Consider the following 24098-nt stretch of genomic DNA (forward strand, 5'->3'; position numbering starts at 1 on the left):
ATATCACACACTTCATCTGAGTAATGAACTTCACACACTTCATCTGGGTAATGAACTTAACTGCTAATTTCCCAACTAGAAATAGACCCAGCCTTACTTGTATCTATTTGCTGGGGAAGGAAGCATTACAGCTCGGTACAAATATTGCTCTTGGGGAAAGTTTAATGGAAAGGTATGTCCTAGGCTGTCTGCTATGGAACAAAAATGGTGTAGTAAGATGCATGTTTGGGTTGGGTTTTCTCGAACAAGTGTACAGTCACCCCTGGTCTCCTCTCAAGATGAGTTTTGAAATTCTGAGAAATGTTTATCCAGTTACAACTGGTGTGTGTGTGAGAGAGAGAGAGTGTGAATACATTGAACAGTTCAAAAAGTGTTCATGCTGAATGTGTGAGATTACACTACTGTATCTTGGAAAACAAATCCTATTGGAGCAGAAAAGCATGATACGCCTATAGTGCTACTTTGCATTTATAATGGACACCTACTACTTCACACCTCAAATTCTCCTCGGTTTTAGAGCCTAGACCCTTTGGATGGTCAAGCCTATGCACACATTATTTCAACAAAGTAAACTGCCTGGCCACCAGTGCTCCAGCTGTGAGAAGGGCGTAGAACCAGTTGAATAACTTAAAATGCTAATTGCCTCCATTTTAGTTCAAGACAACTGCAGCATACTAGGTTCTATGATAAGAAACCAGAGCTGGGTTTGTGAATTACAATGGAACAGAGCTCTTACAGGGCATGCTGAGCACCAAAGGATAAACGTTCTGAACTCCTTTATGCCAGTTTGCGAAAGCTAGAAAATAAAGATGAACTTAGCATCTCATCTCGTCTGGTCTGGTCATCTGTCCACTTTCACTGTGCTTTCCTTGATCCTTTACAACTCTACCTAGGAGCTGCTGTAACTGGCTCCACAACATGAACAGCTTTCCCAGAGGCTAGATTCTTGATAGTTATTGATTTCCTCGCACCACTAACCTGAAATTATACACCCGAGAGAATGAGCTTGCTTGGGATAATAGGCATTTTATTTGTTATTCCACCGAGCTTGGTCTTGGACAGTCTTAGAATACTCTTAATATTTGGTCTCGGACTCTTGCAGGCCCATAACGGTAATACAACTCACCACAAAGAGAGCCATTTCTATGTGCTTGAGTGCCGATACTATTTGCAGGAGTTGGGCAGTGCCCATGTACAAGTTCTTTAGCTACTGGAGCAAACCACAATATGTAGCTTACTCCTGAGCATAGCTGAAGAGAATAAATCACCTGCAGTGAGCAAGAGAAGAATGATACCAGAAGAAGGTAACCATGACCTAGACTCTGCAGTACAAGGGAAACGTCGCCAATGATCCTTGATCAACATCTTGCAGGAAACCGCATGAAACACTTTTCTACATGGCACTAGTGTCCACCCTCTGTAACTCCGATAGGGAGTACTCATAGCAACAGTTCCTAGCGTGCACAGATGTGTTCATCAATGGAGGATTGTTCGAGGAAGATTTAGAACATGCAAAACAGATTACAACATGGTGATGGGATGCATGTGGACATTGAGTAGTACGAGAAGTTTTCTTACTCCTAAATCAAGAAAGACAAATTGCAGCACATAATCCAAAATGGTGGATTGGACCAATCTGTGACGGGGATTGTACTGAAGCACTGCCAGCATTCTTAAAACAGTGCCTGTGCAATAATCCAGCTACACAGAGGAAAATATTTACATATGCTATCATGGGTCTCTGGCAAGAATTTTAAACCTGACATTTGCCATCAAAGAATGTATGACTTATGACATTGTTTATGTACCCTATTCATTATGTGTCCCAAAGTTCATTGCTGGCATCATAAAACTGTTAAGTGAAAGAACCTGAACATAACAGTGCTGCACGGATGCATATACTTTTAAAAGTTAAGAATGTTTGTTAATTTATTGAAAGAAAAATTGTTGCAAACAGTGGAATGAAATTTGTTGTGGGACCGTTTTCACAGGTGAGATACATGGAGGATTAGGGCCTGGATGTGTTCCTCACAGTATTTATATCTTTAATTTACATGGAGGACATCGGTATCTCCACATGTAAAAATCCATGTTTTTGCAGTTTACTCACGAGATATGGAGCAAATTAGTTCTATCCACTGCTAGCTGAACACCCCTCATTTATGATTCCTATGTGTTACTATTTGATTTATAGAGCATTCTATTCACCAACACAGGCATCTTGGCACTATAGAATAGGAGAAGTGACGGTACCCACACAATTAAGGAATGCCTTGCAGAAGACAAATGTTGTAGGAATCACTTGCCGAATTTTGTCCCTTTGAGGAACCCGCAATGCATGCCCCCATTACAGCTGTGGCACTTTATCTTGCAGCAGGTACTGGACCTGAGCTGTCAATCACTTGAGTTCATCTTTATATAGAAAAGTTGGCAATGACGTTAGTTAAAAATTACTGCTCATATTTATTTGATGCAATCCATTCTAAATAGTGAACATTTTTAACAAAAGGGCACCAGAAAACCTAACTGATTGTGATATGTAGACGATGAAGCAGGAAGTTGTTACATTGAAATACTAAACTCTTTTTGAAGCATAACAACAATCTGATTTTGAAATACAATTTGTTCGACTGATTTCTTAAAATAAATAAGGATTGAACCAAGTCAGCACCTTAAAAGACCAACCACTGACTGTTTTTAAAAAACATGTACATTTTAGGACAAGTGCATATTTTGCATTGAAAGGTGAAGGAAGTCTTGCTAAATAACATCATAGATTAAACAATCACAGTCCCAGTTAATGGCATCGGATATCCACATACCAGTCTTAGAATGGTCAACTGCCTGTTTTATCATCAATTAATGCAAAATCACTAACTCAAGTAAACTGGACTTTGAATGAGCTTGTTTTGAATAGAAACAAAAACTTGCCCTGAAAATACTGATGCGATTTTTCAAAGGAGACTTTGATGAAAATTTACTTTTAACATGTAAGATATCTGACCAAACATATACTGAAAATGTACTTTCCATACTGCACCCTCCAATGAGTTGGGGAAAAATGGGTCCCTGCAACTAGCACATTTCTTCTCCAGTGTGAGTTCGGAATGCAACAGCAATGTCTGAGCCTGTGTCTAACACACCTGAATGTAAGTTACATTTCTGTGACAGAGCTGATGAGACTGATAAACCCACTCTCGGTCAGAACGTTTTGACCACCTGAGTAGTGAAAGAGACAAATAACTCAAATGAGTTTTGTGGAGATTAAATGAGTAAATACCAGTGAAGCTAAATGTCCATACAAGACGTTTTGACATTTAGAGGTAAAACTACTTAGCATGAATGTACATGCAGTCCACTGCACTTTAAGACCATATGGAAAATGAAGGTACAACAAAACAATATATCAATGTCACGGCACGGAATGTACAATGGAGTATGTTCTGTAAAATAAGTTTTCATGGTTTAGACATTCTAAACATAAAATATGAAAGAGAATATTAAACATTTCTCTTAGTAACATCCTATTGTGCTCAAGTCATGGGTTAATTTTCCTTATCAAAGCCGTTTCTCAGTTGAACTGAGAAATCTGGGGTAGAAGAGATGATGTTTGCAGCGTCCCTATGCCTAAAAGTTAAAGTTTAATCTCGCATCTGAATCATATCTTACTAGCTTTTACTCTGTGTGAGCGCACAAGTAACAGCGCATAAATCAGTGGATTACTGATGTGTATTAAGGGCAGCAGTCAAATGTAGTTTATCAGTTCTCAAATACTTTGACTTAAAACATGCTAATCTTGTGTGCCAGGAGCACGACAATTCTATGAAATGCCATACTGTGGGATTCAAAACCACCCTTTCTACTCACCCTCAATGACCATCTCAGAAACCTAGGCTGACTCCTGCCCCACTGAACACGCACCCACGAGGCTCTCCGCTGGCCTAGCGACTGCTCCTGGTTGCTAATGCCACAGTAAGGTAGAACACTATGATGGGTACTGGGTGTTCATACTGGCATTTTCAGTAGAATATCCATGTAGGAAAGGTTACATTTGGCCTTATAATAGACAGCAAAACACGCCTGTGTCAGAAAGACCCACTTCTGGTATATAACATGATCTACATTCTTGTAGTCCATCAAGAAATGACGTCTGCACAGGTGAAGCTCTTTCCTAAGATGTGAAAGGGAAATGGGCCGAGTACATCTGATCACTGTCAAACACCGGTGCGAACCATGAATGGGTGGACGGAAATGGGTGTTCTTGTGGGGTTTGGAGACCACATGAAAACCCAGATAAAGTGCTTATAAGTCACTATTGTGCTTCATAAAAAAGTTCATCCACAGCAGACTATTCTTTGCTACAGCTACAAGCAAAGTGGTCAGGACATGTAAACAAAGCTACACAGGGCCCAGTGCGTACAGCATGGCGTGCTCTCCATCCTCCGCTTGTCGCAGAGCTGCTGGGAATAGCTCAGAATTCCTTTCACTCCATAGCCCCATGGCAGGACGAGCTCCTGTCTCAAAGTCTTTCCGGAGTAATGTTAGGTCAGAGCTTTCCCCATGTCTCTACGGGTGGAAACTGATCCACTTCTCCCACCTCGCTGTTGGGCTGGTCTCCAAGAAGGAAGGTCAGTTTGTATCGCAGCCTCACTTTCTCCTGCAGAAGGGAAAAGCACACAGTGAAAGCGCACACTTTAGTACAGTGACCTTGCAGAGGGCAATGTGCACATGGTTCTGCACTTAAATTAAGTGACAACATAGTTTGCACATACAATAGTCTAACAAACGATGTTTTCAGAATTGTCGTTATTACCTTGGAACAACAATGGTACCACTCAAGGCGCACAGCCTCTCCAGAGCGCAGTGAAGCATTCTAGATACTAAAAGCTGCCGTGCAGGCCGGGGCCCTCACAGTCTTCCGTGCAGAAAGCATCATAGGCAATAACCCAGCTGCAACCCAGAGAGCACGTCACAGGCTAGGTCCCAGATGCTGACACCAAATGGTGTTACATGCTGGGCGCCGCCAGATGTACACACAAGACTTGAGGACATTGCAAGCGAGAGAGGGAATTGAAGACTGAGCACTATTAACACAACACGCAGATGGTATCCCAGGAGTGGACAAGCTACACAACAGAGGACATCACAGTCTTTTCATCAGCTACTGAATGCAGAGGGCATTACAGTCTGGGTACAAGCTGAAGCACAAAAGATGACTTCATAGACTGTGCACTTTCTGCAGAACAAAGACGACATCCCAGGCTGGGCACAAAATGATGAACACAAAGCACCTGACACAAATGATGTGCAGGTTAAGTTACTTACTTTTAGAGGGTTTGCCAGCAGCATGACTTGAGTGATGGACGCAGGGGGCTGAATGGGATTGAAAGCACACAATTCTGTTCCCGATGGCGGTTGAAGCTTCACCTTCATGGACTGTAGAGTACAGATGAGATGGTCAGACCCACATCAAATTTTGTTAAAACAAATATAACTCTGAAACATTTCTGACCTGTAACCACAGTGCTCCACTTAATGTTATTCCAGTTATAAATATTCTGCTTGTTCAAACGGATCGCTGAAACACATTTCTTTTTTTTCATCAGTAACTCTAAAAGAAAAGGATGGTTGTCCTGCCCCTATAAAGCTGGATTCTACTGGCTGGGTCTTCTAAGAACGCTTGCCCCAAAACAAGTACCGCAGTTCGATTTTGTGGAGAGATGATGGAGATCCGAATTGCTTCTCCATTGTACACCGAATAATGGGTGAACTGAACATAAATCTGATGAAATTGCCCAAGAATCTTAAAAGACTCTAGATACCGTGCTCAGACACTACAGGCTGTGCCCCTGATGCAGCTACAAGCTACCCTTACCTTAACTGTTTCTACTCCAGACATATTGAAAAGTACCTAAGAGAGGGGAATGCTTCTCAGCATAGTAAATCCTGTAATGCAGTCCTTCAGGCCTACACATAGGGAATCCTTTCATAGAACAGTAACGGATAGTGGGTGCATGAGCACGTTATGATCTTCCAAGCTTACACTGCAAAAACCACCCATTCCTAAGCTCGTCTTTCCTTTCTCCTAGCTGGCTCCTGTGCTCTTATCATTCTCTCTCCACCTAGAGTACTACTATTTTAATGTCAATATGGAGATTAAGGCTAGAAGTGGAAGCGGTGGGATACTGCTGAAGAAAATAAGGAACTAAGATAAGCGCCATAATGCCTGCTTTATGGGCAACAGTTGTGCTTTAGAAACTAATCAATATAACAGAATTTAGCGAGCACTTCATGAGCAAACCCGCTTTCTGTGGAGGAATGCATTAAATGGAGTAGTTCTTTCGAATATATTGATCTATATAATTTGCTTTAGACACCTTACTGGCAACTTTATCTGGATAAAAAACGTCATAACAAACCCTCTAAAACTCTTGTGACAATATTTAATTTTATAAGATATACATGAAAGGCCAATTTATCATTCAAACAAGACCTCTTAACTTACAATGTATAATTTGGAAATAACGTATGCAAACAACTCAACTGCAGTCAAATCAAATTCAGAAACAAGCTTAGACAGGAAGGTAGGACGAATGAGCATAGTAAGTTTGTACTTCATATCTATACTATATTCCTCAGCTACCAACGCATGTAACATATCCACAGGTTATAGCTTGAAGAAGGAAAATGTTACTTAGCCTATAAGCATCTGTTTGTAGTGTGTAGTGCTTTAGATTCACATGCTCTGCATCTAGTGTCAGGCACAGATATTTGCAAGTTGTTTTTTTTCTAAAGAAAATCTTTCATGTCACAGGAGTCACCTTAGTTGGCAATGCACAAGGGCACCAATTCCATGCTAGATTGTATCGGAAAGAGACTTCTAGCAGCAGATTCCGTATCTTAGAATTATGCCCTGGCGTCAGACTGGATTTAGACATTTTTAAGCAGTACCCTGCGTGCCGCTAGGTGGCATCACTCGGCTCTGTCTCAACGGCCCGGAAGTAACATACACAGTACCTATAACGGTGCCACCGTGGCGCGCTGATGTCTGTTCATTCCTTTCCGCTCCAGATAGCGCAGATCTGAGAAGAACTACCCCTCAGTCACTCTATGACTTTTTTTTCCTAGTGTTTTGTTGAATACTATTTGAGAAAAATCCTTATTCCTGGTGTGACAAGGATATCCACAAAACAACCGTCTGGTTTCAAAACATGTGACGCCTGTAAAAAACGGGTATCTGTGACAGACACCCACTTGGTAGGTCATTGGTGCCTCAAGAGAGACCATGACTCGAAGGCCTGTGAGGACTGCCGTGCCTTGGACCCAAAGGCTCTGAGGGAGCACTGCCTTAAGCTCCAAGCTGCTGGACATCAGACAACCCCACGACAATCAAGATCCCGGTTGCATGGAAGGTCCCGGGCCTGCTCGTGGAGCTGCACCAGACAGTCGTTCACAAATGGCTGTTAATAATGATAATAGTAACCACAAGGAACGAGGCGTGTAGCTACTGTACCTGCATGGTGTAGTCCGGGAAGACAGCCACTGAGCCCAGTCGAACCCGGTAGTACAGTCGAACCCGGTAGTACAGTGCCCCATGCCATTCTGCAGAAGAAGATCCCTGTCCCAATAATTCAGCAGGCAGGCTACCACAGGGCGAGGAGGGGCCCCAGGTGGCGGTGGTCATCCTGGTGCCCTGTCCGCACTCTCCATGACAAAAAACTGTGAGAGCCCCCTTGGCGCCACTTCATTTGTCAACCAGTTCTCCAGGAAGGCCACCATATCCTAACCTCCGATTTGTCAGAGAATCCCATTATCTGCACATTGTTGCGGCGGCTGCGGCCCTCCGCATCCTCTGCCCTACGGTCCACACGCTGCAGCAAGTTGGTCACCTTGGCCTACAGACCTTTCTGCGTAGGGTCCACTTACTCTAGGCCTCAGTACTGCATTTCACTTTATCCGCTAGCTTGGGGTGGTCATCTCTTAGCACTCCCAAATATAGATACCTTGTCAGTTTTGCCCTCCAGCGCCTCCCGGGAAGTATTCACTGCATTCAGGATCAAGTCAAATTTGTTTGAGGTGCCCAGGTTCTGGTTGGGTTCCTCACCCCGCAGGAGGTCCTTGACTTGTCACCGCCACATTTTCACTTTTGTCCTTAGTGCGCCCCATGTTGACCACTCCACAGCAATGCTCAAATGTCCGCAAGGACAACGGTCGAAAGTCCCAACCACCCAACAAACTAAGGTAGACCAATTCGCACTGGCCCTCAGGATACAGTAAGGAGATGTCCTTTTCTTAGGTGAGCTGACTCTAACTGCTACCGTCACTCAGTAGCTGTAGCTGTCACAATACAAGTGTGCTCACCATCTCCTTCTAAGCCTGATCCTCTAACCGCACCTAAGATGGGGATGCAGCCCCTCTCAGTGCAGTAGGGTCCCACCAATTCGGGGACCAGCAAATAACCCCCGCCACAGAGATCACCATTATAAAGGGATGCCCATTCTCAAGCCAACCAAGTCCTCAGCCATCTCAGCGCCAAGCAGAGCCAACGTTGGAGCCAGTAGTTGGAGTCAATCCTGCTCACAGCGCCTTCAGAAGCCCAGAATTATGCCACCCTGTTCCAGGAAGTCCCACCAGCAGCATCCGGTCCGGGCCCAATGCCGGTTTTCTGGCATCCTTCCCAATACTCTCTGAATCACAGTCGCCGCTAGGCAGCCCGGGAGTGTTCATCCGTGGTCCACCTCACCGCCTTGAGGTGAGAAGCTAGGCACCGGTAAGGGTCCCTCCCTCCCTCCCACGTTGCGCCAACACGACCGAGAGTCGGTCCATTTTCAGCCGAGGATAAGCGCTCATGGTCATTTGTCCGGTCTACTACAATTACTGCTGCTGCTACAGCCTCCAGAGCGCTCTGATTCATACTGATGCCATTTGGGTGAGGTTCGAGCCACTTAAACGACAGGATGAATAAATGATCTGTAAACTCCAACTCTACAAGATGACCTACCCAACCCAGTAGCGATGCATCTGTCACCACTGTCAACTCTGGGTGGGGCAAAGAGTGAGGTCTGCCACTAGTAAAATTGTGGTAGAGCAGCCACCATGAACGGTCCTTTGCTGTCTTCTCCGATACCAAGATAAAATCTGAAAGGTTCCCTTGGAATTCAGTCCAGTGAGACTTCAGGTCCAACCGAAAAGCCGGAAGGTGCCATCTAGCATGGTCGTTGAGCAGGATGCAAGGGCCTAGTAAGCCAAGAAGCCTCAGAGCCACACTCCCTGAATTCCAGGAAAGAGGCTAAAACACCAGGATCACAGTCCAAATGTCCTAGACTAGTTGGTCTAAAGGAGAGGTTCAAGAGCAAAACATATCCAGGACGGCTCTGACCAAAGCGAGCCTCTGCAAAGGAATCATGTGCAATTTTAGCAGGTTGATCGAGTATCCTAATGAGGTTAAGAGGTTTGCTGTCATATAGAAGTGGTTCACAACTAACTGTGGCAAGCCCACCTTAAACAGTCAGTCATTAAGGTAGGGGACAACTGGTACTCCTGACCTCTGAAGTTGGGCAACAACCACTGCCATCACCTTAGTAAACATCCGAAAGGCACTGGTGAGGCCAAAAGGGAGCAAGGCAAAGTGCTTGTGGCCCACCTTGAACCACATGCAGTGTCTGTGGCCCTGCATGTGAAAATAAGCATCCTGCAGGCCCAACACCACCATGCAGTCTCTGGGATAAAGGGCAGACAGAACCTGAGCCAGGGTGAGCATTTTGAATTTGTCCTTGTGCAGGAAGTTGTTGAGAGCAAAGATCTAAGATAGGACTGGGGCCTCTGTCTTCTTTGGCACAAGGAAGTAGTGGGAATAACACCAAGTCCCTTCTTTTGAGGTAAGAAGATTCTCTACGGCTACTTTGGCCAAAAGAGCCTTCACTTCCTAGCATAAAACGGACATTTGGTCCTTACACAACAACAGAGCAAGAAGTGAGTAAAAAGATAATGTGGGGGGTAGCTATAAGGGTTTGGGAAGACACATGGAACTGAATGGAGATGGCCATCTTGGATTGGGAACAGACATCTTACCCAGAGAATTCTGGGAAGAGGACTCCGTAATGGACAAAGTCTGTCATAGTCCCTTGGCATAAGAATGCTGTGGAAAGAGAGACAGAGAGACAGAGAGAGAGAGAGAGAGAGAGAGAGAGACAGAGAGACAGAGAGAGAGAGAGAGAAAGAGAGAGAGAGAGAGAGAGAGAGAGAGAGAGAGATTTCTGAAGGCGCAGGAAGAAAGAAACTGTTTTCAGCATCTCTAAATTTAGTGGGAGGAGTAAAGGAAGAGTGGCAAATGTAAATTAATCTTCAACCATGTCTGCCTTTACTCTGTCCCCCACACCCTAAATCAGGCCCTGAATCTACAACTAACTTGCCAAAAGCACTATTTTTTCCAAACTTGATTTAAAGTTTTTTCCAGTACAGGGTATTTATGTATTTCTTTAGATGACAACTGCATTCTCTGGACATCAGCACATATTACATTTGTACTAATGATCTCATCAATCAAACCTATCCCAGTGATGTATCTTGCCCCACTACTTCCTAACACCCATAAGGGTCTCATTAAGATTATTTTTATAGGCTACCATTCCCCACTCAATTAAGCTATTTCCCCACTGGTAGATATTTCCAATTCAAAGGATGAACTTGAATAACAAATGTCCCATCTATGTAGCAAGTGCCACTAACATGTGACCTGGCCCAACCCTGTGTCAGTCTGAGTTCTTGGTATAGGTGCAGATGGGAGCTCATATTTTTTCAAGTGTACATATTCTGTCTCTTATAATTTCTGTAAACTTTTCCATTGCATAAATTGACCACAGTTTGGGCTACCACATACTTAGTGGGGGGTGGAGGGGATTGGAACTGGGAAGTTTCCATAAGTATGCTATGGCGAGCCTTGCAGCCAAGAGCATATGAGTGAGGGGGTTCCCAGGTACCGTGTTATGTGGATATTCAGAATTCTCTCAAGTTTCACAAGACAGTAAGGTCAGAGGTTCCAGATCAATCACTGTTATTATGCTGATTTGCTCTAATGTGTTTTTCTAAAATGATTGTATGATGGAGCATGACCACATGTGTGCCATTATCAATCTTTCTCTGTACTCCTTCGAGCAGAGCTCCTATGACTTAGCATGTAAACTAACGGGGGTTAACTACCAACATCAGAATTAGTTAGCGATAACTCTGTGCTGACTGCCTATAGACACTTTAGCTGTAGTAGACCATTGTTCAGCCATGAACATTAATAATAATAATACACTTGTAAAGTGCATTGCTACCCCAAAGGAGTTTCCCAGGGCTCCAAAAAAGAAGTGACTACGGAAATCTTAAAATAATCTTAAAACAGCCAGGTTTTTAACAATTTAGGAAATTCCAAAAAGGAAGTGCACACCCGAATTTTAGAGGAAAATAGTTCCATAAGGGTATCAATGGAATGTATAGTATTTTATTTATATTTCTAATTCTGTTTAGCATGTGGTATATGTATGGGTTTAGCTGTTTGTTGTATATTGCTTAGTAGTGTGTATAACACAGAAATATTCTTTCTTATGCAGTGTACTTTTTTAAGAGAGCTGGCTGCTGTCCTGTCCCTAATGGCTAAGATTTTTCTCTCTCTTTGTGTCACCTAACGCACTGCCTAAAAGTATCTAAATAGGTAGCTATATGGGAGCTACCACAATTGTTGACATGATATTAATGATATAGGCTTTTCGAAGAGATAATCTAATGTTACACCCAGGCGGTTCAACCACTGCCTGAAGTCTCTGTCCTGTTGACCAAGTGGAAAATTCAGGGTACAGAGTATTGGGGTCTAGGGTGTCTGGTATGCAATAAGACCTCCCCTCCTGACTACTGTGCTCCAGTGTTGCAGTCTTGTGATGGATAAGTATTTAAAGGACACACGCATATCTAGCCGCAGATTCCTTACCTTATAATTATCCCCAGGCATCAGACTGGATCCGGAAATGTTTTGTGAGCAGTATCCATGCGCACTCATAGGTGGCCTCATTCAGCTCCACGTGGCGTCATTCGCACCGGAAGTGACATGTTTAGTGGCTATATAGGTGGCACAGACATCAGTTTTTTTTGGTGTCTTTCTACACCAGGAGCGCGTAGCCATGGAGCACAAGTTACTACTTGTGTAACGATATATCTGTAAGAGACATTAGTTTGTGATAGATTCCTTACCTTGGAATATTCCGAGGCGTCAGACTGGATCCGGAAAGTTTTTCGTCAGCAGTACTCCTGCGCATCGGTATGTGGCATCGTGCGGCTCCACGTCCGTCGCTGGCGTCGTAAGCGCTGAGATGACTTCACAGAGACTACATAGGCGCCACCCATGCGTGCTGACGTCAGTTCTGTAGACGACTTTCCGAGCCAGGAACGCAGAGCCATGCAAGAAACTGATCACTGGTGCCATGAAACTAGGGCCCTGAACAAGATGACCTTAACCCTAGAAATCAGTTTGCAGAACGGGGAGGATGGGTGGGGCGGTAAGGAATCTATTGCTAACTAATGTCTCTTACAAATATATCGTTTCACAAGTATTAACTTGTGTATCTGAAAGAGACACGTTAGTGATAGATTCCTTACCTTAGAATAGATACCCCAGCAATACCAACCCCGGTGGTGGGTCTGCGAACAAGATAACACCAGAAAGTCACAGAATCGGCCAAAGAAGCTGTCTCTCCGGACTTGGATGTCAAGGCAATAATGTTTGGTAAACATGTGCAGCGAGGCCCCCGTAGCTGCCTGACAAATGTCCTGTCAGGGAACGCCGCGTCCCAAGGCAGTAGTGGCTGCCGTTGCCCTGGTAGAATGGGCACACAGCCCCATAGGAGGCTCCTTCTTAGCCAATGAGTAACACGCTTTGATGCACAGAACGACCCACCGAGAGATGGTTCGTTTGTGCATGGCCTGACCTTTTTTGGCACCCACGTAGCCAACAAAGAGCTGGTCATCCACCCGGAACTGTTGTGTGCGCTTCAGATAAAACGAGAGCTCACATTTTGGGTCCAGACGGTGGAGCCTCTTTTACTCATTTGAAGGATACGGAGGCAGAAAGAAGGTGGGCAAAGGGATGGTCTGCCCGATGTGGTGGAAGCGCGTGAAAACCTTTGGCAAGAAAGAAGGACGGGTCCTTAGAACCACCTTGTCCAGATGAACAGAAAGGAATGGAGGTTTAGAAGAAAGAGCCTTTGAGCTCACCCACTTTTACGGCAGAGGTGATAACTACCAGGAAAGCCATCTCTAGAGTGAGAAGACGTAAAGGACAGTTATGAAGAGGCTCAAAGGGAGCGCACATCAGTTGGTCAAGACAAGATTTAAGTCCCACTGAGGCATTATGAACGGCGCGGGAGGAAACGTGTGTGTAATGCCCTTCAGGAAAAGGTTAACAACCGGGGACTTAAAAAGAGAAAGCTGATCTGGAAGCCGTAGAAAGGCGGAGATGGTCGAAAGATAACCTTTGATAGTGCCCAGAGCAGAGCCCTGCTAGCCAACGATAGAAGGAACAGAAGGAGCTAAAAAAGAGGGGCAGAAAGGGGATCCACAGCCTTTGCTGTGCACCATACCACAAATTTGTCCCATCTGCAGGTGTATACCATTTTAGTGGAGGGACGCCTGGCTGCCTGAATGACATAACAGACTTCGGGAGAAAGATTGATAGCTGTCAATTGTCGCCACTCAATCTTCACGCATGGAGGTGGAGGCTGGACAGGTTCGGGTGGAGGACTGTCCCCTGCTGCTGCGACAAAAGATCCTCCCGAAGCGGCAGTCGGATTGGGGGATCGATTGCCATGCTGAGTAGCTCGGGATACCAGTATCTTCGTGCCCAATCCGGAGCCACAAGGATGATTTGGGCCGGTCCCGCTGAATCTTCTTCAGCACTCTTGGCAGAAGAAAACAAGTTACTTCCCATAGCTTGTATCATTCCCCGTCGTCGGAATGGGAGTCTCTGTAAACAAAATAACATAGCAGTAGGTACAAAAGAGAAAGAAAAAGGCTTAGGCCTCATTCCCTTTTGTAGCATACTCACCTCTTTTTGAAAAAGAGACCAAAGTAAAGCAACAGCCAATCAGATTAGCGTCACCCCATAGAACCCTCCTGAGAGAACCTCAGATTTTCGTAGCCGTTGTGCAACAGTATAACCAAAACTTGCTGAGGGCTGAGCTTTCCCAGGGGAGGAGGGTGGGCGCATGGGAACCGATGAAAGTTACCAATACTGGAGAACCAAAGTTACAGGTAAGTAACTTGTTTTCTTACTCCAGTATTGGAACTTTCATAGATTCCTATAGCTTGTATCAAAGTAGCTAGCAATCAGAAAGCACATTTTGCTCCCTCATTGACATCTTCTCCTCCATTATTATTTTTTTTTTTTTAAAGTAAAACCTTAATCAACAGTGCAATCACATAAAGAACATATAGCAAAATGTACAAGTAACAGTAAGAAAAGGAAGGAGGGAAGAAAGGAAAGCTCACCACTCAATGGAAGAGGTTCCTCAGGACTGCCTGGCCGACGGCCGTGTCTTCTTGTGCTGAGGTCTCCAGGCAGTAATGTCTTGTGAAGGTGTGCATGCTGCTCCAAGTTGCAGCCCTGCAAATGTCTTTAATCTGAACTCCCGCAAAGGGCCGTAGAGGAAGCCATGGACCTTGTCAAATGTGCTCTAACTCTGCCTTCTAGAGGCTTGCCCGCTGCAGAATGACAGTACTGTATGGCACTGGAGATCCATCGAGCGATACCCTGCTTAGACAGGGGTAAGCCTTTTGCGGGGAGCACTAAATGGAGCACTAAATGGGATGAACAAGAATTTGAAGGGATGAATCAGTGGCTCGTTTAAATGAAAGTCCGAAGGCACCTTTGGTATGAACTTTGGATTAGTCCTTAGAATTACTATAATTCTTTTGAATTAGAGAAAAAGTTCCTGTATTGTGAGAGCTTGCAATTCTGGATGACGAAAGAGAAGGTCCAGATGCAGTGGGTCTGTAGCGAGAAACTGCCACTAATTGAACCTTTATGGATGAATGGCCAGCCCTGCCTTAGCCAAGGACAGGAAATAAGGAATAACCTGATGAGATTCAGACGAGAAAGGGTCAACACCTTTCTGCTGGCACCAGATACAAAATCGTTTCCATTTCAAACGGTAAGTCTTGTTAGTGGAAGGAGCTCTAGCCTGAGAGAGAACATCTCTTATTTCTTTCGAGAGATGAAGGTCTAGGAACTCTCGCTGCTCAGGAGCCATGCTGACAGGTGTAAGGAACGAGGATTCGGATGCCAGATCTGGCCCTGGGACATCGTGAGAAGATCCGGATTGCCCGTAAAGGACGTGGAGGGGCCCGAGAAAGGAGGTGAAGCTCCTTAAACCAAAACTGCCTCGGCCAAGCTGGAGCTATTAGGATCATCCTGCACGGTTCCGTCTTGATCTTCCTGAGTAGTCTCGGAATTAATGGAATAGGGGGAAAGGCGTATACAAGTTTCAAGTTTATTTTTATTATGTTTTGGCTCTCAATGAGGGCCACATAAAAAAAGAAATAGACATTACATAGTACAATAATGACAAATGATATGAATATATGAACTTACATAATCAATAATACAGGACATAGCACAAGAGTTATCTGTTTTTAAAGTGAGCCACGGCATCATTACAGCAACCTAATAAATATTTAAGAACCCTTTAAAAAATTTAAAAATCCTACAACAAAACAATTCATTAGGAGGGCAGTAAAGTGCATGTATAAACAGTTTAGCATTTAAGATTCCCAATTGTAGACAAATAGGCTTAATCCATTTAAGTCGCAGTAAACGTAAGGCAGGGCAAACAAACAAGACGTGGTTACGATCTTGGACAGCGACATCACAAAAATTACATATCGGGGAGCTTCCGTTCCATTTTGCTAGTAGCGAATTAAGTGGGAGTAGATCATGTCGTAGGAGATACCATAACCTACGCACTCCATGAGGAACATTCCAAGTCAAATATTGTTGGATCAGCTTGGGGGAGTATGTCTCCAACAAAGGTTCCCTATTATATAATTTGGGTTGGACAAGAGTATCCAACCTATAACATAGCTCCCACGAAGCTCTTTTTAGTGAAATTTTAAGCTCAGAAGGAGAAAGTAAGAATAGGGTATCCTCATCCACCTCCAACATGGCCACAGCTTTCCTAAAGTTTTTTAGTAAAGAGGAAAAATCATTGAGATTACCCAGTAATTCCTTTTTAACAAGCTCTCTTAGTGTACCTGGTTTTCCTCTAGCCAAGCATGCTACCCATCTTACTAATGCCACCAATGCCTGTGTCCAACAGCTGCGGAGTCCAAATTCTAGTCTGCATGAAGAGGTAGAACATGCATTGCTTAGGGACATAATTTTCCGAAGCACCCGTCCTTCCATTTTTTGAAGGAATCCCCAATATTTCATTTCCACTAATTCTATTCCGTACAGGAGAGTAGCTGGCACTTTTGCTTTAAAGACTTCCAAAAAAAGAGAAAAATGTCTCTTCCCCGTAGCATTATATAACGAACATAACCCCCTTCCATGGGTCAAAGCTTTACGAGAGTTATGTTCGATATGAGGTGTCTCACTAAGATTAGATGATATTATTTTACCCAAGAACGGATATGTTTTAACCACGTCTAGCCTTTGCCCCCCTATAGACCACCTATAATTGCTTGACCTACATTTTCTTTTACCAAAAATGCACATGATTTTACTTTTAGACGAATTAATTTTCATATGGTGCACTACAGCAAATTCATGCAATGCAAGCAGGCGATTAGATAGACCCTTCGGGGTCAAATCCAAAATAAGAATATCGTCTGCGTACATTAGGATAGATATAGCTGATCCTCCAATTTTCGGAGCAGCACCCTCACAAGATGAAATAAAATTTGGGAGGTCAGCTATATACAAAGAGAACAATATAGGTGCTAACATGCACCCTTGTTTGAGGCCGTTCTGAGAGGGAATAGATGTTGTAATACCCTCTTCACCACCTTGTAGTACCTTACACCATGTATTCATGTGCAGAGAACGGACCAACGCAAGTAAGTATCCTGGCATACCCAATGTCGCCAGTTTTCTCCACAGCGTTGGGCGGTCCACTCTGTCAAACGCCGCGGAGAAATCAATAAATGCGGCATATAAGCCACCATCACGGATACGTACATACTTGTCACTGATCACCTGTAGCATCGTTAAATTATCAAGCGTTCCGTGATCTTCACGAAAACCAGTTTGTTCCATTGGTAAAATCTTATTAATTTCTGCCCATTCCATAATTAACATTAATACGCATTTGGCGAAAATTTTCCCTATGGCATCTAATAACGCGATTAGGCGGTAATTAGATGGCAGCTCCCGATCCCCCTTTTTAAATATAGGAATTAATATACTGCCCCTCCAGGAGTCAGGGACAGTTCTAGTTAAAAAGCAGGCCTGAAATAAGGGGAGAAGAATCCGACTCCAAGTAGAAATATCCTGCTTAATGATTGTCATAGGGAGTTCGTCTGGGCCCATGGCTCCAGTAGAGCGCATACTCTTTATTGCCGACACTATTATTTTTTCTGTAGGTAAATTGCATTTTTGTAGATCATTTGATTCCATCATACCAGTGTCCTCCAATACTTCATTTGGGGCATATAATGCGGTTACAAATACTGTCCATACTTTTTCGCTTATGGATATAGGACGGGGAGTCATTATGGTACCACAACCTTTTCTTATTATAGACCAGAATTCTCTGGTTCGAATAAAGATTATTGCCTCCCTCATGCTAATCCAAAGAAGATCCTCTTTTTCTTTTTTCAGTTTCAGTCTCAATCTGACTCTTCTGCGTTTTAATAATGCTAGTAAGGACTCATTTTCTACCGTTCTATTAAGATACTGGTTCCTGATTAATGCATTTATCTCCCTATTCAGAAGAAATAGTGGACTAGGTGAGAAGTGAGGTTTTTTTGGACCTCCCTTTTTCTTGGCGAGTCCAATGACTTTTTTAATAAAAATTTCAAATTGCAGGAATTCAGTTCCCTCCCACTGGTCAAGTTCTAGTAGGGTTTGAGCCAAAAGGCTTTGTACATCCTTCATGGAAGAGGAACCCCAAAAACATCTACCTGATCTTCGATCAATAGTAAGATCTCTATGCTTTAAGGACCAAGCACTAGTTTCAGAAGGGGTTAATAAAAGAGTCAGATTTATTATTTTGTGATCACTCAGTATAGAATGAGTGACCTCCATATCCTCAATCAAGTGGAATGACTCAAAATCCGTAATGGCATAGTCCAAAATAGACTCTCCCCTATACGAACCATGTGTGAAATGGGCAGGACTATCAGAGGGCATTCTGCCATTAATAATAAGCCCTTCTAAAAGGCTTAGTTCCTCCAACAGGATCTTACCTCTTTTACTAGTTTTTATATTAGGAGGCCAGGACATTTGGGGTATATTATATACTTCTTCCTTCAGTTTATTTCTAAACTTAACTAGAGTAGAGTTGGATATTTTACTGTTTAGGTCTCCAACCATTAGTATAAAGGGGGGATATTCAGCATTCATTAGATTCGCTACATAGGAAAACATTCGCTTCATGACACAATTAAAACATTCCTCAGGGGGAATATATGCGTTTAAAATAACAAACGAAGACCGCATTCCAACTTTGCCCAGGTTAGTGATAGTTACAGATTGAAAAAGATTACTAGAATCAGAATAATGCGTGTAATGCCATTGAAAAGAGGTAGATAACAAACAAGCGATTCCTCCTTTCGCATGGCCTTTTTTTGAAGATTTTGCAGGGGCCTCTAGGACATAAAACTCATTCCCTATATAGGGTAGCTTTTTACACCACGTCTCCTGCAAACATATTACATCGACATTTAATTTAGATAGAAAGTCAAATTTCTCAGGGGAATTAAACATGCCAGCAGCATTCCAAGAGACAATTTTTAAGTTATTGTTAAAGATGTTGGAAAAGTCTAGGGTTGTTCACACAGTTAGTAGAAAGAACCCCCGGCAGCCAATTCCACCTCTGATTGTCTTCTGTTAAAGGAACATCTGCATGTTCAGGCAATGGCAAGGCCTGAGATACCATTCTTTTGCCTTTTGAGATCCAGATTTTCAGATCTTTATTACCTGAATAACCATCATTATACATAGATGCTGGATTACTAATACTGTCTCTAAGGGCAGTAGACGTGGATCTATTATAGAATGGCAATACATCAATTCCTCTACATTGGAAAAATTCCGCTTGTTGTAAAACAAGATTAGAAATTATTTTTGAATAAAATATTACTCTTATTCGCTGTCCAATGCTTGATTTTACTGGGAAAACCAGGTCAATATCATTCGACAAAATCAGTTTTAAATTTTCAGTTTCTTTAAAGCAGTTTAGGAGCCAGGATCTATTCATTTTTACGTCTTGGTCAAACAACGGAAGAAAATCCAGTATTAATGTATCTACTGTTTTCATTTCACATTTTACTGGTTGAGGAGTTGGGCCACTAATAGTATTAAGTTGGGGTCGGAAAGTAAATGCAGTTGGATTTAGTACTTTTACTATTTGTGGCGGAATGTCTATAACATCAGTCAACACAGATAGCGGTTCCGGGTCTAGTACCACATGAGCAGAAGACTGCTCATTTGTACAGCTCTTAGTCGTACTATCATCTAATACATCGTTAAGTTCATCGGCCACTGCTTTATTTTTAGTTATATTCAATAGTGGATTTTCCCCATTTCCTGGCTCCTCTCGTGCATCAGCACATATGCTTTGGAAAATAATTTGCCTTGGTCTTTTTTTCTTATATTTACGTAATAACTTCCTATTTTTTCCTTTTATTCTTTCTTTTCTAGTTTTAGTCTGAGCCTGCACTCCGTCTTGGCCCTTTTTTTCATTGACAAAGATTGGGAAAAGCTCATTTCCCGTCGTTTGCACCATCTCTATTAGACTATCATCTTTGTCAGTGCATTTTATAGATTTACTCTCTCCAAATAGGATAGAGCTCTTTGGGGGTGGATGGGTGTCTACTTTAACAATTAATTTCGAAGGAATATTGCCATGCATAGGATTAGTACAAATTGACAGGCTCTGAGCTGCAGATTCAGTAGAAGGTAATATAATATTTTCTACTACAGGTTCAGAGGTCGGTGCTTGGACATTAGCACCCTTTTTCGCCAACATTTCTTTCAAAATCTCAGACACGGATGATAAAATACAATCAGAACTCACAGCAAATTTACCAAGGAGCAACAATATAGATGACAATATTTGTTCAAGCGCAATCAACGATTCTGATATCGGTTTCTCATTTTTTGGGTAGCTAGATTGAACAAAAGAACAAATCCCTGATATATTAAGGTGAGGAGATTTCAAATCACTGTTTGTTAAATAGACATCTTGAGATTTGTTTGATGGTGTGCTACTATATAGAAGCATTCCAGATGGTGTTGCTCTAATTGGAATTTTACTGTCCACAACATGGGCAGAGGATTTCTTATCCATGTATCGACCGCAAAGTTCAAGATCAATACTGGTGGAGATGGATGTAGCAGCAAAGTCTTCACCTTCCTTTTCTCTCTCAGTAAAAATATTATGATCATGCGCCAAGAAAATACTATCCATCTTTTGAGGGGAAATAGATTGTTTAAAATTAATCGGTACACCAATATTTGAATCTATTTCCATCTTAATTTGTGATTGGGAGTGAGGCGATAAACCAGACTTTGAAATTATTGGGTCTTTAGCAAGTTTATTTCCTGATTTTTCCCAAATATGTTCCAGTTGCATCTGACCTTTTATTAACGCACTATTTTCTGATTTTTTCCTCAGGCGTATAGGTTCAGATATCACCTCCTCTTTATCCTTTAGTACTTTCCCAGAACGTAGTTTCTTGGAAGACATGATTAATCTTTAAGATATAGTCCTTCCGTTAAATTATAAAAATATAAATAGTCGGTTACGGAAGATAGCCGAAGAGATCACAATAAACAGATAACAAGAATATAATCAAGAGATCATCCGTATATTGATATATGTAAGTTTGCTGCAATATCAGAGCAGCAAAAAACAAATAAAACTAAAATAACAGGGCCCAGCCCGGCCTACCTCGGCCACTGAGGGCCACAGAGGGCCCGCCCTTTGCCCGGGCTTAGCCCGGCGTCGCCCGCGCGCGTCCCGCGATGCGCGGTACTTCCGTTGATTTTATTGCAGGTGAGGGGGGCGTGGCAAGGAGGTTCACCAAGCCCTGGTGCCTTGTGGGCGCTGGTGTTCTCTCTCCTCCTTGTGGCCAGCAAGCCCCCCGCAGCGAGTGTTTCCCGCGAAGCGGGAAACGCGAGCAGTGTTGGTGCTAGCGCTGCCAAATAGCGCTGTAGGAAGAGAAGTCCAGTGATGGTGCTAGCGCTGCCAAGTAGCGCTGTAGGGCGAGGAATCCAGGCGTTGCCTCAGAGCGCTTCAAATAATAATTTCAGACGGCAGCAAAACAGAAGATTACACACCACAGAGGCAGCCGGTGTGACAGAATGAACTCCGCTCTTCCGCGGTCAATTCACTCGATTTATTGCAGGTGAGGGGGGCGTGGCAAGGAGGTTCACCAAGCCCTGGTGCCTTGTGGGCGCTGGTGTTCTCTCTCCTCCTTGTGGCCAGCAAGCCCCCCGCAGCGAGTGTTTCCCGCGAAGCGGGAAACGCGAGCAGTGTTGGTGCTAGCGCTGCCAAATAGCGCTGTAGGAAGAGAAGTCCAGTGATGGTGCTAGCGCTGCCAAGTAGCGCTGTAGGGCGAGGAATCCAGGCGTTGCCTCAGAGCGCTTCAAATAATAATTTCAGACGGCAGCAAAACAGAAGATTACACACCACAGAGGCAGCCGGTGTGACAGAATGAACTCCGCTCTTCCGCGGTCAATTCACTCGATTTATTGCAGGTGAGGGGGGCGTGGCAAGGAGGTTCACCAAGCCCTGGTGCCTTGTGGGCGCTGGTGTTCTCTCTCCTCCTTGTGGCCAGCAAGCCCCCCGCAGCGAGTGTTTCCCGCGAAGCGGGAAACGCGAGCAGTGTTGGTGCTAGCGCTGCCAAATAGCGCTGTAGGAAGAGAAGTCCAGTGATGGTGCTAGCGCTGCCAAGTAGCGCTGTAGGGCGAGGAATCCAGGCGTTGCCTCAGAGCGCTTCAAATAATAATTTCAGACGGCAGCAAAACAGAAGATTACACACCACAGAGGCAGCCGGTGTGACAGAATGAACTCCGCTCTTCCGCGGTCAATTCACTCGATTTATTGCAGGTGAGGGGGGCGTGGCAAGGAGGTTCACCAAGCCCTGGTGCCTTGTGGGCGCTGGTGTTCTCTCTCCTCCTTGTGGCCAGCAAGCCCCCCGCAGCGAGTGTTTCCCGCGAAGCGGGAAACGCGAGCAGTGTTGGTGCTAGCGCTGCCAAATAGCGCTGTAGGAAGAGAAGTCCAGTGATGGTGCTAGCGCTGCCAAGTAGCGCTGTAGGGCGAGGAATCCAGGCGTTGCCTCAGAGCGCTTCAAATAATAATTTCAGACGGCAGCAAAACAGAAGATTACACACCACAGAGGCAGCCGGTGTGACAGAATGAACTCCGCTCTTCCGCGGTCAATTCACTCGATTTATTGCAGGTGAGGGGGGCGTGGCAAGGAGGTTCACCAAGCCCTGGTGCCTTGTGGGCGCTGGTGTTCTCTCTCCTCCTTGTGGCCAGCAAGCCCCCCGCAGCGAGTGTTTCCCGCGAAGCGGGAAACGCGAGCAGTGTTGGTGCTAGCGCTGCCAAATAGCGCTGTAGGAAGAGAAGTCCAGTGATGGTGCTAGCGCTGCCAAGTAGCGCTGTAGGGCGAGGAATCCAGGCGTTGCCTCAGAGCGCTTCAAATAATAATTTCAGACGGCAGCAAAACAGAAGATTACACACCACAGAGGCAGCCGGTGTGACAGAATGAACAAATTGTCAGTCAGTCAAAGAAGTCTTTATTCGATATTTCATCATAAAAGACATGCTACACAACGTACAACATAACCAATAATGTATCAAAATTACAAAAAAGTTCAGATAAAAAGATGTGAGCAATGTGTTAAGACAATAAGTTAATATACAATTAAGAACAAGCTAAGAATAGTATTAAATCACAGACATCAAGACTTCATTAACATAATAAAAAACCAGTTAAAAAACAGTTAAAAAAAGACCATATCATCAAGGCGTATACAAATTGTCTTGACCAGGCTATCGAAAGTGCATTCTCCAGCGATCCTCGATGATGTTGTTTGCTTACGTAAAACTGCCATTTTCTGTTCACCGGGGTGGCAAAGAGATCTATTGAGGGTTTGCCCCAACAGTGGAAAATCTCCTCCAAGACCGTCTGGTTTAGTTCCCATTCGTGGCTGACTGCGGAAAGCTTGCTGAGCCTGTCCGCCTTTTCGTTTAGCACTCCTGGTAGGTGTTCTGCCTGTAGCGATATTCCGTGTAGGATCGCCCACACCCAAATGTTTTGGGCCTCCTGAGACAACAAAGAGATCTGGTACCCCCTTCCTTGTTTATGTAGTGCATGACCGTGGTGTTGTCCATGCGGACGAGAACCGCTGAACGCTGCAATCGTGGAAGAAATGCCTGCAGTGCCAGACGGATCGCTCTGAGCTCCAGGAGGTTGATGTGAAGAAGGCGGTGTTGGGGCCAATGCCCGCTTACATGTAAGTCCTGAAGCACCGCACCGCACCCCAGCCCTCCAGCGAGGCATCTGTCGTTACAACTTGAGGAGCTGGATTGCTTACGAAGGATAGACCTTGGGATAAATTCTCTTCCTTCGTCCACCAAAAGGTTGCTTTTCTCATTGCCGCAGTAATCACCACTTTGTGGTTGAAGGAGCCGTGAACTTGCTGCCACTGCATGTCTAGTTGCTCCTGAAGAGATCGCATCTGCAACCTGTAATGGGGTATCAGAGGGATGCATTAAGAAATCACTCCTAGAAGGGATTTTCTCAACAAATGAGCCATGGACCTCGGTTTTTCTTGCCTTTCAAAGGATGGAGAACCCTTGCTGAGAGACGTGTCCAGGATAGCCCCCAGGAAT

General features: G+C 44.0%; 1 protein-coding gene across 2 annotated transcripts in view; it reads right to left on the reverse strand.

The window, feature by feature from the left end:
- Positions 1–2443: 2443 nt before the first annotated feature.
- Positions 2444–24098, reverse strand: part of GGA3 (golgi associated, gamma adaptin ear containing, ARF binding protein 3) — a 614485-nt gene continuing 592830 nt past the window's right edge. For both annotated transcript variants that reach the window (XM_078654509.1, XM_078654510.1), the window contains 2 exons: positions 5326–5436; positions 2444–4657 (listed from right to left, as the gene is read on the reverse strand). In XM_078654509.1, coding sequence (XP_078510635.1) covers positions 4547–4657; positions 5326–5436 — 222 coding nt within the window. In that variant the 3' untranslated portion in view covers positions 2444–4546. The remainder of the gene's footprint in view (positions 4658–5325; positions 5437–24098) is intronic.

The sequence above is a fragment of the Lissotriton helveticus genome, chromosome 7 (genome assembly GCF_964261635.1).
Source record: "Lissotriton helveticus chromosome 7, aLisHel1.1, whole genome shotgun sequence".
Classification (NCBI taxonomy): Eukaryota; Metazoa; Chordata; class Amphibia; order Caudata; family Salamandridae; genus Lissotriton; species Lissotriton helveticus.